This window comes from Cotesia typhae, unplaced genomic scaffold (assembly GCF_013202065.1).
Source record: "Cotesia typhae breed Kobodo isofemale line unplaced genomic scaffold, CoteBio_Ctyphae scaffold_91, whole genome shotgun sequence".
Classification (NCBI taxonomy): Eukaryota; Metazoa; Arthropoda; class Insecta; order Hymenoptera; family Braconidae; genus Cotesia; species Cotesia typhae.
In genome coordinates, this window is record NW_027423781.1 from 2231979 (window position 1) to 2247938 (window position 15960).

The 15960-nt window shown below is 28.8% G+C and overlaps 3 protein-coding genes across 5 annotated transcripts in view; all 3 read right to left on the reverse strand.

The window, feature by feature from the left end:
• The window catches only part of LOC141537467 (lachesin), a 175192-nt gene that overhangs the window by 15758 nt on the left and 143474 nt on the right, over window positions 1–15960 (reverse strand). The window lies entirely within an intron of this gene.
• On the reverse strand, window positions 3553–6218 carry LOC141537423 (uncharacterized). 2 transcript variants are annotated; one of them, XM_074258415.1, is made up of 4 exons: window positions 6157–6218; window positions 5293–5622; window positions 4627–4886; window positions 3553–4360 (listed from the first exon to the last, which is right to left on the reverse strand). In XM_074258415.1, the coding sequence occupies exons 3-4, from the start codon at window positions 4657–4659 to the stop codon at window positions 3944–3946; spliced, it is 450 nt and encodes a 149-aa protein (XP_074114516.1). In that variant the 5' UTR covers window positions 4660–4886; window positions 5293–5622; window positions 6157–6218; the 3' UTR covers window positions 3553–3943. The 2 variants fall into 2 exon arrangements, with proteins under 2 accessions (XP_074114516.1, XP_074114517.1); XM_074258416.1 differs by having other exon boundaries at window positions 5166–5622.
• LOC141537435 (uncharacterized) lies at window positions 6697–9693 on the reverse strand. Of its 2 annotated transcripts, none has more exons than XM_074258430.1 (4): window positions 8049–8225; window positions 7773–7980; window positions 7345–7720; window positions 6697–6911 (listed from the first exon to the last, which is right to left on the reverse strand). In XM_074258430.1, the coding sequence occupies exons 1-4, from the start codon at window positions 8168–8170 to the stop codon at window positions 6718–6720; spliced, it is 900 nt and encodes a 299-aa protein (XP_074114531.1). In that variant the 5' UTR covers window positions 8171–8225; the 3' UTR covers window positions 6697–6717. The 2 variants fall into 2 exon arrangements, 1 of the variants encoding a protein (XP_074114531.1); XR_012480924.1 differs by lacking the exons at window positions 6697–6911; window positions 7345–7720 and adding exons at window positions 8253–8929; window positions 9397–9693 and having other exon boundaries at window positions 7843–7980; window positions 8049–8179.

The following is a 15960-nucleotide window of genomic DNA, read 5'->3' on the forward strand; positions in this document are numbered from 1 at the left end:
AAACAACTAACGCCTCTTTGAGGATTGTCAAAAAACAAATTAACAGACTATTTGCTTACCATAAAAATGTCTATTTACTTGAAAAAATATTCGATATGCCTGCAGAAGAGATAAAAATTGTGATGAAAATACTTGTCGAAATATATTATTTATTATTGAAATAGCAACGAGCAAACCGTGAGTTTTGTATCAGTTCGAAGCATCGATAATACGAAAGGAATGAAAGCAAAATCGCATTAATTGGTCGTTATTTTTTGAGAGCTATACTCTGTTAACAACTCCTAATTTCGTAATAAAATTAGCGTTTTAAGTATTAAAACGACTATCTTCTTATAAACTTTTTAATGATTGACTTAAAAATGTAATTAATCTGTTCAGTAATCATGTATTTTTAGTACAGTGCTTTTATTATATTTTCGACATTTCCACTTTAAGGCAAAAGAAAATCATGCTTTAATTCTTCGTACTCAAAGCATGCAATGTAATATTAATATTAATATCAACATTAAACTGTCTTTGAGAGTTTTATAAATAAATGAAATGAAGTAACTCATCAAAACTTTCTTTCACTTTCGAAAGTACATACTTATGGATAGAATTTATTAATTCAGCAATACAATAATGAAATTTTCAACCCTTTTTTAAAAAAAATTTCAAACATCAACGCGAATACACGATCTATCAATTATTTATAAATTAATACGAACATCGATCTTCAAGTAAAAGTGATAAAAAAATTATTCTGTACGGTTGTAAAGTATAAAATATATTTTGACAATAACATAAACCTCAATATAAGATATATGATAAATATATCCCTATCTAGGACAAGATTTGTACTGTTAAGACAATCTTGCAAAGTCGCTTAGACGCTTCCTCAGAAATTCCCGGTTGTCATTGGTTAGATCCCAGATTTAGTAACTCTTAATACTTTCTCATGAATGTACTATTGTCAACCAAGTAAATCCCTCATTAGCGTTCGTAAGCTTCAAGCTTCTGTTTAACTTGCAACATATGAGGATAACTCGGGGTAATTGCATAGCGTTTATTCAAGTTTACATATCATCTTGTTTAAATATTAAATGCTTTTCACAGATATTTTTAAAAAAGTTCGGAAAATCCATAATTACACGGCTCATAACGCATATTTACTTTTTAAGAAAAAAATAAATTGTATAATTGATTTTTAAGAGAAAAAAAAAATAATTAAGCAATCTCTTGGTTAATTATTTTTTTTTTTAGTTTCTAGTAGATCCTTAATATAAAATTAAGATGAAATGTATGTGGCATCAATTTATTCGTGATGTGATTGGTCGAATATATCATAAGCATGAAAATATATACAAACTCTATATTCAGGCGCGCGCTTGCGCGCGCAAATTCAAATTCTAGTTTCATAGAAATAAGAGCTATATTATCTTCAATCAATACATTCAGTTTTTCAACCAAAATAATATTATCGTTTAAAAAAGTTAAAATAATTCATCAAAGTATATTTCAAAAATTAAATAGTCTTTAATTGTTATACCAAAAAAAAAATTATTTCTTGGAAATAAGTAAATTAATGGCTCAAAAAAAAGCCATTGTTAACACAAGTCGGTAACATCTTGAATCAATGTTATTGCCTATCTTGAACCAAGAGACAAAAATTCTTGAAAGAAATATATCTATATCTAGTTTCAAGAGTTCAAATTTTCAAGAAAAAAAGTTTCTTGAATCAAGATTGTTTTTCTATCAGTGTGGTTGTAATAAGGGTATTTGAAGATCACAAAACTGCTTGACCTTGACGTATGTCGGTAATAAAGCACTACTTTAGCGTTATGAGGCGTGCAAAATTTTCAGGCACTAATTGTTATTTGCATCCTTCATCGCTGGTGTTCGAGCTAACACAGCGATGGCATTTCTCAAGAGTGCAATCAATTAAATTGCCAACGTTATTGCCCCGGTAAAGCGTTTTGGCGCTTGACGAATTTTTTGCTAAAACACAGGGATAATAAGAAAACGTGCGAAATATCGAAGTAGCAAGTGGTAGCTTGCGTAATCTTGCTTTAGGGTACAACAAAGTTTCCTATAGACTTAAAACCACGAACGTTAGTACTACGAAGCGTTGGTCTCCTGTAGCCTGAAGCTCCGGAGATGAGAGAGAACCAGCTTCTCAAGAAGTTTCTTGATCACCGACACGATCTCACCCAAGAGTAGTTGACTCTCATTCCCTTTTCTCTTACTCTTGCATACTCGCTTCTTCTCCGTCCGCGGTAGTTGCCCACAAATCAATGGTGTCCAAAGTTTAACTATGCTCAGACCACGTTACGCGCTAGCGTGTAATTAACCTATAACCTCATTTTACATTTTTATAAAAGCTCACAATATATACTAATTTAACTACTGCAACTATCATCTATTAAATCATTAGATCCCTTTCTGTACCGCCATCAGACGAACTAGTTTCTAAATAAATTATGTTAATCAAATTCTATTCAAATTTTTGAAGTTATACTTCTTTAGGCGCGTTATGAAAAATTGATGAGAGTGAAATTTTACGATGCGCGCGCACACCGTGACACAAAATTAACAGAAATGAAGTTGCCCACTAAATCGCTCATTAAGTTGAGGAAAAAATGCTACCAACAAAACAGAAATAGAACCTCTATTAGTGGCGCATGTTGGCACGCACGCCGCTTGTGTTCACTGTGTATTTATATTTATCACGGAGCTTAGATAGAAGGAGCTCGAACGTATAGTATCAGAAGTGTCCACGAAAAGTAGAGAAAATAAAGTTTCATTACAGAGTGCGCTGCTACTGCTGCAATCCAGTTTTTGAATTTAGCGGTTAAGAGTATAAGTATAACGAGGAGTAAGCTATACTTAACCTACAACTCCAATGTTTACAGATTTTCCAATAAATAATTAAGAATTCGAAAATAATATTGAAATAACAAGTTAACGGCACATTTAATTTTTTAACTAAATTGTTACTTTTATAATGACTTAATTATTTTAAAATTTTTGAGTAAATAATAAATTATTTCATATAAAAAACTGAACATATTAAGAGAAGGACCTGTTGAATAGATTTAAAATTATTAAATTTATTTTCTAAAAGAAGCCTTATAATTATAAAATACCAAAAATAGTATTAACGATGAATTCCTTGGTCTGTTTATAATTAGCAGGCATAGAAGTGAAGTATGAAAAAATAATTTCTATAAAGATAAAAATCAAATAATAAACGTAAACATCTATTAAAAAATATATATTGTTACTTAAATGTTTTTTTTTTTTTACATAAAAACTCTGCATAAAAATAATTAATAACTATAAAAGTTATCATTATAAAATTGTTAAGTTTGACGAACATTTGTAAAAATCTTTTAAAACTCCGATAAGCACAACTTATACTAATTTTGAAATTTTACGTAATTTTTTATTTTTAATACTTTTTTGCTTATAATTCTTATTAATATGATTAGCTAAGAAATGACCTCTAATAGTTATAAAGTAATTTAATATTTTTTCATCAACGTGAATTGATGTTCTTGGCAACCAACGAAAGGTAGTGATTTTTCTTCTGCGACTTTATCTAAAATACAATTTATCGTATCAAACCTAACTGTCTTTGTCCCAACAACAGTCAATACAATATTTTCCAATTGCTGGATCAAAGAATATAGATTATTACTTGGACGTATACATTGTTCACTCATTAGATCAATGACTCGATCTCTATGAGAAGATTTATCAGACTCTAGACTCGCCAAGCAAAGATGACACCGAGAAAATCGCTGCATTTTTCTGGCAACGTAACCAGCAATATACGACACAACAAACTCGCTTGTACTAACAACATCGTAGTCATGATGTTCATGAGGATCATTAGCCTGTAATCCATCAGCAATAGCAGAATCCAAATTAACATTATTGTTTTCATCTTCACTAGAGTCAACTAAACTCTCAAAAGGTTTTTAGCTACACTCCTTTTTTCAAGAAAATTCATAGTCCTTGACTTTGATGAATCATTGGTGGCAGACGTGACGTCAGTGTCATCTTCACTCGTATCAACTAAATTCTCAAAATGACTCACTGCGACGCTTTTTCTTCGGTAAATATCGTCTTCTTCAATAAATCCATTGTCAATTATAGAATCTAATTTCTGTAGCCACTTTGATTTTTTATCTTGAATTAGCATCAGTGATTCTTTTGTCTCCATCAATGATTGCAAAAGTTCAACGGCAGTTACATTTGATCCTTTTGGTGGCGTAACTAAAGAATAGGAGCAGAGTAATCTGAATACTTGTCCAAATATGATAGGATCTGGATGTTCATTACACCCACAAGCACTCCTTACGATCCCAAAAAATTGCTATAAAGTATGAACAAATGAGAAATTTAAAAAATTTATGAAAGCTATAGAGCCGTTTAAAAATATTGATTGAAAAGAATTAAAAATGATGAAATTCAAATTTTTTCAATAATTTTAATTCTTTTGATTGTATATATAGATATACAGTTTGCATGGAGTGATCACTTTTCAATTCTTTTCAATCAGTTTTTTAAACCAGGGAGACTCTATGAGAGTATGATATTTCGAGAAGTGACTGTATACAATTAAATCTTCATTGTACTTACTTCTAACTTGTCTTGATTAAGACGGGCAGTCATTAAATAGTCAAAATTACATTTTTCAGTCAAAAATCCAATAGTTCAAGTGTCCCTCCTAAAGTAATCTTCAATCCTGTTAGCGTGCTTTTGGTAATAGCGAGAAAAAAATGTTTTTCAATACTGTCATCACTTTCTACATTTTGATTTTTCTTCTTGCGACATTTGTTTTTGTTATCAACAGCTTCAGCTTCCCATTCTCTCAAATATTTGTCAAATTCTTTGATAATCTACAGCGTAAAAATAGAACTATATCAAGAAGTGTTGGTGAATTGGAAAATGTTCATGCAATGAAATAATTTGAAGTGAATGGTTATTACATATGTACATGTGATTATTAATTTTAAATTCATAACGAAAAATGAAATTCATAACAATACATAAGAAAACAGAGCGGCAAAGCATTACTAACTCAAATTATAAGAAATGTTTTGTCTTAGATTTAGTAAAAGATGTATGATGCATAAAATATTAATTATTTTTTTACTAAATATTGGGAATCAACATACTACAAAATTGTTTGTTATTATTTGTTATTGTTATTGCCGAATGAAGAACATGGAGTATCTGAACTGTGAATAGATGTGTGTAGAAGTGTGACTCTCCTCTCTCTTCAATTTTATATTGTTTACTTACTCCTTCTGATAAATATTGTGATGGAGAAAAAAACTTTCGAAGGTATTGATATTCGTTTTATGCGCCGTTAGCTGTGATATACCGATTTCATTTCCACTTGGTCTTTAACTGAAATAATCAATTATTTCTACTTTATTGAAAATAATACAATACCTGTCTCATTGGACATTCGTCATTAGAACGTAAAGCAGATTCAGGAGTGCGAGAACTCATCGCCTTTATCAAATTATCTACTCTTTCCATAAATTTGATAGTGGGTCCACAATCTTGCAGTTCGGTGCAATCGTTTTGCCAAGTCATCATAGCAACTCTTAATGGTTTAGAGAATAACTAAAAGAATAAAAATTGCAATTTCTGTTGAAATTAAATTTTGATTTTTTCAGTGAGGTAGTCGTTCTTCGGAAATAGTAATGTCGGAAAATTCTAAACTTTTGTATACTTAATAAGGATATTGAAATGCACTAACCCTTTAAATTTGAAATTGATTAACTATCCCTAATGCGAGATTATTGCAATTTAAAGAATGACCAAACCGCATATTCTTGTTTTCACGCTGAATAGACGGTCTGATTGATTTAAAAACAAATATTATACGAATTTATATATTCAAATCCGAAGAAAAAAAAATAGGCATTTCCGGCCTCTTAGTTTTCTTCCGAAATTATTATTAAGTTAATATAGTGAACGTAAATGGAATACCAAATTCGCGATAATTATGAAAAAACTGAACTACCAATGAATGAATAAAGAGACCAATGGCGGAATCTGTATTTTACAAGGCAACTGTTTCAACTAATATTAATTTTTCATGAAAATAAAAGAATCAGATAAAAAGTTAAAGATTAAAGATTAAAGTTTACTTACTTCTTCCGCTAAACGAACATTCATTTTTGATATCCTTCGGGGTGTATATGTTCAGGTGTTAATTTGTACGAAACTTTCAAGTTAGGTCTATATTGAAGCTCGTGTTGCAATAAAACTTCCCAATGGATTTTTTCACAATCCCATCAGGGGTCTAAAAATGTATTAAGCTATTTATTTAATTACCGTAATGAGAACAATTTTTCATACCAAACATGATATTTTTCTTACTAAATATTACGCATCGTCAATTTACATACTATTTACAAAATTATAAACATATATATTTGACTTCTTACCCAAAACGAAGGTCCCTCAAGAATTTTGGTTCGGAAACACTTCAGCAAATGAGGAAAGTCTGACATAAACCATAGTTGTCTAGATGTATCATAAGGATGTGTACAACTGAATTTTTGGTCTTCGATACCAAAATTTTCCACGCTCCGCGGTTCCACTGAGCACCATCCGAGGTGACAACATCTACTTGCATTCCAGCTTTCTCTAACTGGATGATGCAGTCTATGATTAATTTATGCAGAACGTCTTTCGTCACTGCACTTTTGCTTAAAAATATCCCAACACTTGGACCCATGTACCACGGAAGGGTTGGTACATAAAAACTAGTGCATGATCAGCTCTCTCGTTTATTAAGTTTTGTGGCGTGTAACTGCCTAAATTGACGAAGCCATTAAACTCCATAGTTTTAGTATTTAATTTTACAGCTTCGCTTAAAGCGATTTCGTCAATTAATAAGGTACCTGCGAAAACACGAAGATGAAAGTTAGTGTAATAAAATGCTTGGAGTAATTTATTTCTAATTAAGCTATGTTAATAATGCATTATCTACGTATTAATAAGCATATTAGCAAAAACGATATTAAGCCTATGTAAATTATTCGAAATTTAGTACTACGCAATTTCTTTGTAAATGTAAAAATGACACAATGTGTATCATTGTTGTGTATGTCATAATTGTATTACTGTAACAAATGCTTTTTGAAAAATAATAGAAATAAAAGTGGATAATTTATAACGCTAATAAAGCTCAACAGCTCATATTCACGTATAGTTTAACGTAATGTTTCGAAGAAGCAATTGTTATATTGTCTTTGCATTGATTGTTAGTAACCAACTGTAGAAAAATTGTTAGTATCGCAAAGTTTACCACGTGTCACGTAAAATAAATTATACCCCTTTTGTCATAACTTTCCATTCGCGATGCCTTCAAACGGAGAGTGTCAAATATAGCTTTCGGAAAACCAAAAGCGCTATCTAATTTGTTTATGTATCTGTTTAGTGTGTCCTTACAAGGTAATGGTAATATTTGACGTTCACGCAATTTATCATAAACCGCAGGACCTTTAATTCTAATCATTAGACACTCATATACCCACTCAATAGTATAACGTCGTTGTTTCGAATTTTTGACTTTAGCAGCTTGAAAACAAGCACGAACTGCTTGTTTTTGGGCTTCTGGGAGATCCGCGATTTCTTCTTCAATAACACTATCTTTGATTACAGCACACTGGTGTTTTAATTGTTCCATCTTTTCCTTCAATTGATGATTCTGTAGAACAACAAATAGTATAACAGCAATTACATTATAAAACCAATATTACCTTTTTCTTCAGACGATGTAAATTTTTTTGTTTTACATGCAGTTTACGTTTAATCGTAATGTAACGTTTCGTTATATCGTTGTTTTTTCGTTTTGACGACATTAACAATCTTTTTCGTAAGGATCGACAACTGAAACATCGATTCATTTTCATAAATCTTTTATATTTTTCGGGTGATTGTAAAATACTATCACACCTGGTTGAATACCTACAAAAAGATAAAATTCGTAATTCATTTTATTCATTACTTCACAAGGAAATGAAGATAATAAAAACCTTCCGTTGTTCACTCCAGCACCACTGCAAAACTGCGATTTTTCAATTTCTTGGAGCATATTAAAAAAATGTATTACTGATGTTAATGAATAATTGTAATTAACAGTCACCCCTGTTTCCATAACAGTTATCTAAATAATAAATGATAAAAATTGAAAGATAAAATTTATATTTCCGGCCGATAATATACTAAAGTCTAAGTACCTGAATAATTAGATTATTACTAATTTTAACTTCTAATTTTAGTTTTTTCAAAAACTATCTATGTAATATAGAATTAAAAGTTTTTGTGGTTCTGATTGTTTTGACCAACACCAATTTTGTGGTAAACCTTGATCTTTCAGTGCTTGCAATATTGTAGTTAACGAAAACGTTCCAGGATTGTCATCAAAAGCTGCAGGACGATAATTTTCTTCGCATAATATTTGCCATTCCAACTCAAGATCTCCAGTATGACTTGTTGTATCTTCAATTATTTCATTTACGATACTTGAACTATACATTTGTTGGCGACAATCGGAAAAATTGTCACTTATGTTGCTGTTCTCTTCCATATGTTTTCCGGCAGAACAGCCAGTATCAAGTTCTTCGTTTATAACCACTTCCTCCGAAACTATTTGCATAGGTAAAGGATTTGTATTTGAAGAATCTAATACACGTGCATCATGGTGGTCTACGATCATATTTGCCTGTACAGGAATTGCACCTGCCTTTAAGTGGAATTTTTCTTTTGGTAAATCAAAAACCTCACCATTTGGCAAGTTTATTCTGTCAAATGTTCTAATGATATCATCATCTTTAAAATGCAATTCACAGACAAAGTTTTTATGAAGAAGATGTTGTGACAATGCCAAGTTCCAATTTTTTAATGCATCGGGACACTAATTTAAGAAAAAAATTATATTTCCAACGATTATTCAGATATTAGTACGCATCTATTACGCTGAATCAAAAAAATGTGCAATTTCTCTTTTTTTTTTTTTTATACTTTAAAGTTTGAAGTGTTAGCAAAAACAGGGGAAAAATGCTAGCACGGGTAAATGCTAATAGCCACACTCATAGAAATTTGTTTGAAAAAAAAAAATTTAAATAAATAAATAACTGTGATGTCTTTAATCAATTATAACTTTTAAAAATTTTATATCTTATTTATCCTCAACTTTCATTCTATTAATTATTGATTATAATTCCGTAATTTTTGATTTTATAAACTAGTGATTACAAAATAAAACTCGACTCTTTATTGAAAAATCACAGAATATAAATTAATTAACTCTTATTATTACTTAATTTAAATTATATATTATTAACTTATAATAAAATGGATTGAACTTATTGGTTATATTACCTTGGGTACTTGAAATAAAGTCGTTTGACGACGGTTTAATTCAACGTTTCGTTTTCTTTCAGCAGTTGAGCCACTTAAGCAATTTTTAACTGAATACTTTTTGACCATTTTCTTAAATTATTTTATCAATTATTTTCACACTTTAACAGCACTGTCCAAGCAAACTTAATTTTACATTTGTTTATGTTAACATACTTCATAAAATCTTAACGGCTTTTTGTGACGTCACAGAGATTGTAGTGATCGTTGCGCTACTCTGGTGGTGAAAATAGGTACATGTTATTTGCTGCTGTTTTTGAGGACACATTTTATACCAAATGACCTATGCCGTTCGAGCTCCTTGTATCTAAGCTCCGTGATATTTATATTATTTATCCAAATGCTTTGAGTTTCTACATTTAAAACACGTGTTATAATCAGAAGTGATTTGAATTAAATATTTAAATCAATACTAATTAATATTAGAAAATATTTGTGAAAAAACTGTGCTCATCAACCTTCCTAAGTGCTCCAATACAATTTAGATTAACTCTATCTGTATGTATTATTTAGTAATATAAATGACAAAATTATTATTTAATATAATTCATACTAAATATTATTAAATTATTAACGTTAAATATTTATTATTAATTATTTAATATTTAAAAAAAAGGAAATAAATTTAATAAAACATTAAGTGAAAAATTTGTGATAAAAATTAAAATTGAACATCAAATTTAAATATTAATTTCTAATATTTCTTATTAAATTGAGTGAATAATATAATAAAATAATTAATAATTAATAATAATAAACATAATTTAAAAACAACATTCGAATAATAATAGAATTTATGTTACACTTAATGTAAGAGAATAATAATAAATATTTATTTATTTAATTTTTCAAATGTAAACTGAACTTTATTGACTATAATAACTACTTTTCCAGTCTTGGATTATTTTATTGTAATTAATTATTTGCATACAATCAAAAACTATTTTTTTTTAAATGTTAAAAGTATTAAAAAACTATTAAAATTATTATGCCAAAGAAGTATAACTTCTTACACGTGTACATAAGTACACGCACCCTTTTTTTATTTTCCGGACCTCACACTCCAAAAGCGCAGTTATATATAACAGTTGATATAACACATCATTCTTTCTGTTGTAAAATGTTGATTTTATAATTTTTAATCGTATAGCTAATTAATAATGTATGCTTGCATGGCATATTATTCTCAATGGAATAAAGATCAATAACTAATTAGCAGATTTTATAAATTACCAAGTTGATGAATTTAGAAGTTTACATAAAAATAGTTGTATGAAAAATTACTATAATTTTTTTATTAGTTTTACTTCAAGCTCAATGTTTTCATATCAATTTATTCATAATTGATTGATCGTGTATTTAGATTGATGTTTGAAAACTTTTATAAAAAAAAGAGTTGAAAATTTCATTATTGTATTGCTGAATTAATAAATTCTATCCTTAAGTTTGGACTTTCAAAAGTAAAAGAAAGTTTTGATGAGATACTTCATTTAATTTACTAATAAAACTTTAAAAACAGTTTAATATTAATATTAATATTACATTGCATGCTTTGAGTACGAAGAATTAAAGCATGATTTTCTTTTGCCTTAAAGTGGAAATGTCGAAAATATAATAAAAGCACTGTACTAAAAATACATGATTACTGAACAGATTAATTACATTTTTAAGTCAATCATTAAAAAGTTTATAAGAAGATAGTCGTTTTAATACTTAAAACGCTAATTTTATTACGAAATTAGGAGTTGTTAACAGAGTATAGCTCTCGAAAAAAAACAACCAATTAATGCGATTTTCCTTTCATTCCTTTCGTATTATCGATGCTTCGAACTGATACAAAACTCACGGTTTGCTCGTTGCTATTTCAATAATAAATAATATATTTCGACAAGTATTTTCATCACAATTTTTATCTCTTCTGCAGGCATATCGAATATTTTTTCAAGTAAATAGACATTTTTATGGTAAGCAAATAGTCTGTTAATTTGTTTTTGACAATCCTTAAAGAGGCGTTAGTTGTTTGCAAACCCAAGAATCGCATATTGTAAATTGGAACATTTGACACACGGAAAAAAGTAAACTGTAAAATTCACTCGGATTTCGGTTAATTTTTATAGTTTCAAACAGTAAAGCGGACATCGGGGTGGCAAAAATATAAATATTACAGAACTTAATGTAGAAAGTGTAAAAGCTACAATTTATAATTTAATGTCGAAAATATTTATCTTAAAAATTACAGTTTCAAACAGTAAAAATTGCCGTTCCAATATATAATCGATATTATGAGGAAAAGGGAAACTTAGATGAGGAGAAGAGGGCCTCACTCTGGCAGAATTTAACATTTCAAACAGTAAAAATTCTACTCTTAAAATATATATTTTACCAGTCCAAGCAAGTCAATAATTATATTGATTCCATTTTTAGCGTTGCATTTAAAATTTACCATTTTACTTTGTAAATATTGACGTTGCTTGTATTAAAAATTCAGTAACTGTATTTTATACTTTTTACATATCATGCGATCATTTTTCAAATACGAAATGATAAATATCAGTCAAAATTAGCAAATAGTCTGTTAATTTGTTTTTTAACAATTCTCAAAGAGGCGGTTGTTGTTTGCGGACCTAAAAACTCCATTTTGTAAATATTCAAAAGTATTTTGAATAAATTGACTTATTCAATACTCCTTTAAAATATTTATTTGCTTTAATGTTGAGTGATAGAGCTCTATTATTAAACTTTAAAATGAAAAACGACATATAATTTGTTGTAAGAAATTTTCGTTTAATTTTTTTTCTTTCATTATAAAATAGGTGCATAAAGTATTTAAAATAATATTTATATAATTTCTGTGTAATATTCAGTCTGGTTTCCTTCCTAAAAAAAAAGCGCATTTTAATTTTTTTCTTTTCTTTTAAAACCTTTAAAGATCAGTCTTCAGGAATCCACGCCTGAATAATAAGTTGAGATAGGGCCAACCACTTGGGAAATCATCATTGTATTAGTGCAGTGACATAGTATCAGTTCGACCGTGTGTCTTTTTCTTTATCGCATGCGTCAGAATCCAGTGCCGTACATTTACAAGCAAATAAGACAACGTCTTTCCTTCTACATCTATCCTTATATAAAATTGAGATGAAATGTATGAGGCATCAATTTATTCGTGATGTGATTGGTCGAATATATCATAAGCATGAAAATATATGCAAACTGCATATTCAGGCGCGCGCTTGCGCGCGCAAATTTGAATTCTAGTCTAAATATTAAAATAGAGATGGAATGTATGTGAAACCAATGTATTCGTGATGTGATTGGTCGAAAATAATTATTCTTATTCTGATTGGTTGAAAATGAATATAATATATATAAACGACACGTAAATATATCATGACAATATATATGAGGCGCGCGCTAGCGCGCGCAAATTCAAATTCTAGTTAAATATTAAAAAATAGGTTCAGTATTACATAAATCTTGATGATTTACTCTCCATTTGTAAATTTTTACGGGGAAAAAATATTGTACAAGAAATTATGATTGACACTTGGTAGTCCAGGACCAGACTTTTAATAATTTTACTTCCATAATTTAATACTCATATGCAAAATTTTACGATGTCACATTTAAAGTTCGTGTATAAGTCGTAAATTCTAAGATATTGAAAGTCTGGTCCTGGATTACGATGTGACAACCGTAATTTTTCGTAGAATATTTTCACACGCTTTTTATTAGCTTCACTTGTATGTTTGTATGTTTGTAACCGACTCTTTTGGGCGCGATTTTGACCCACTTTAACTTTGTAGGTTTATCGAAGACCGATGACAATACACTAATTTGATAAAATTATTCCATTTTTCAATTTGCAAAATAAGAATTTTGTTAATTTATATCATTTTTATCTATAGTCGATAAGGCAAGAATTTTAATTTTAATTTTTTTTATAATTTTTTTCTATAGTCAATAAGGCTAGAATTTTAATTTCCAACCATTATCTTGAAAGAGAGATTTTAATTCAACAAAACAAATAATAGTTTAAAAAAACTAAAAAACACGCTTTTTAAAGAAAACTAAACTAAAAAATAGAAAATAAATTTAAATTAAGAATAGTGTTAAAAATTTCAATAAATATAAATTAATAATAGTGTGAATAAAAACAAAGTTATTTGATTTTAAAAAAAGCGTGGGGTGCATGGTGTCAATAGTTATAAATATTTTATTGACAGATATAAGTAGAATGATTATCAGCTTGATATCTTAAAAAGCACCCCACGCTTTTTTTAAAATGAAATAATTTTTTTTTTTTATTCACACTATTATTAATTTATATTTATTGAAATTTTTAATTTAAATTTATTTTCAATTTTTTAGTTTAGTTTTCTATAAAAAGCGTGTTTTTTAGTTTTATAAAACTATAATTTGTTTTTTTTCCGTGTAAGCACTTTAAATTAAGTAATGCAAAGTAACTTAAATTTCCAATATACGCTGACTTAGTTGCACAAAAGTGTAATTTTTTATCGATTTAAACAGAGAATTTAAACGGAAACTAGAATTCAAATTTGCGCGCGCAAGCGCGCGCCTTACTATAGCGTTTGCATATATTTTCATGCTCATGATATATTCGACCAATCACGTTACGAATAGTTTGATGCCACATACATTTCATCTCAATTTTATTATGGGATTCTCTTGATGTAAACATGCAAATTTAACACGCTTAGATTTGCAGTATTCATATTGTACTATTTACACCATTCATTGGTACATGCAGATCTGGATCACCAGCATTTAACACAGTTACGTCTAAAGCCTAAATAGCTGGTAATTGAATACTGCCAAATGCAAAATAGTATGCTTGTTAATTAATGAACAGTTGTCATTAAAATTACTCGATTCTATACGTAACCAAAAAGTCATTATTGAAACCCTCATTTTCGTTACTCAATTCACAATCCAATAGTAAATGTTTACAAGAGTAGAGTATTAATAATTAATCGGCAAATTATTTTTATGTGGTTGTCAATTGACGATGAATCTAAAAAATAAATTTAAATGTTCTGAATTTTCAATTATAAAATAAAAAAAAAAAATAACAAACCAATTACACGAAAAAAAAGTCGGAAAAAATAAATTCAAGCGTGTGATAAATTGTATTTTCCTAAACCATTTTCACAATTCTCAGATTCTCCAAACCTGAATCGGAAAAGTATGAAAAAAAAAGAGCGAAACAAGGAAGAATGACTCAAAGTAAGTGAGAGAAGAAAATAGACAGTCGAAAGTGCATTGTGGTGTTTCACAGTCTGCCGAAAGAAGAAGGGTATAACTAGAACTTGAGGATAAGCGAAAATTGCAAGAGAACAAGGCACGTTCGAAGCAAGTTTCACGGGCGATAAGCTGACATCGACCTCTACACTCATGACATGATCCTCCACTGTCCTAAAACCTTTTTTATTTTTGTAACATAGTCTTACACTATCTTTCGACTAAAAAAAAAAAGTGGTTTAAAAATTTATACAAAATTTTTTCTCATAAAGCCGGATTTAAAAATTTTAATAGAAGTGTTCTGAAACCATACGGCTCGGATAGTTTTTTTTTTTTTTTTTTTTTCTATTGAATCTATAGTTTAAAAATCCGTTATGGAAGTTTTACATCGACTGCTTCGTTTGAAAATAGTTTTGTTTTTTTGCCTGAAAATTTTCTTCTTTTTTGGAGGAAAAAATATATCAGTTGCCGTTAAAATTTAATACACTAAGGAAAAAAAATTTTTTTATCGATATTTTATTAAAACTCGATCCTTAAAATAATAATAATTTATTTACCAGAAAAATTAATATCTGCCCTTCAGAGATGTTTTACATCTGTGCATACACTGATAAAAAATTTATGTTGACTCAAGAGATATTTTCTTGATCTGAGAATTTATTTTGGAAGACAAATGATTATTTTGCTTTAAGAATTTCTTGTCTAGATTTAGATTTTCTTGGCTTAAGAGCTATATTATCTTCAATCGATACATTTAGTTTTTCAACCAAAATAACATTATCGTTTAAAAAACTTAAAATAATTCATCAAAGTATATTTCAAAAACTAAATAGTCTTTAATTGTTGTACCGAAAAAAAATTTACTTATTTCTTGGAAATAAGTAAATTAATGACTCAAAAAAAAAGCCATTGTTAACACAAGTCGGTAACATCTTGAATTAATGTTATCGCCTATCTTGAACCAAGAGACAAAAATTCTTGAAAGAAATATATCTATATCTAGTTTCAAAAGTTCAAATTTTGAAGAAAAAAAGTTTCTTAAATTAAGATTGTTTTTTTGTCAGTATAGAACCATCAATAGAATTATTAAATCATTTCAATCAATTGATACGTAGTTTGCAATATGTTCACTCTAATTGTCTTCGTGCAAACCATTTATAATTCACGCGGTTCGGTACAATATGTAAAACAACAATAATAGCATAAAGTTTATTCCTCAAACTGGAATTTGATGAACATATATATTCATACGGAGAACAATAAATT

Excerpts from the sequence above, each read along its gene's own strand:
- LOC141537423 (XM_074258415.1), bottom strand. The coding sequence starts at position 4,659 with ATGACTGCCCGTCTTAATCAAGACAAGTTAGAA. Across the intron at positions 4,361-4,626 it reads TTAATCAAGACAAGTTAGAA|CAATTTTTTGGGATCGTAAG; the intron begins GTAAGTACAATG and ends CATACTTTATAG.
- LOC141537435 (XM_074258430.1), bottom strand. The coding sequence starts at position 8,170 with ATGGAAACAGGGGTGACTGTTAATTACAATTATTCATTAACATCAGTA. Across the intron at positions 7,981-8,048 it reads GCTGGAGTGAACAACGGAAG|GTATTCAACCAGGTGTGATA; the intron begins GTTTTTATTATC and ends ATCTTTTTGTAG. Across the intron at positions 7,721-7,772 it reads TACATCGTCTGAAGAAAAAG|AATCATCAATTGAAGGAAAA; the intron begins GTAATATTGGTT and ends GTTGTTCTACAG.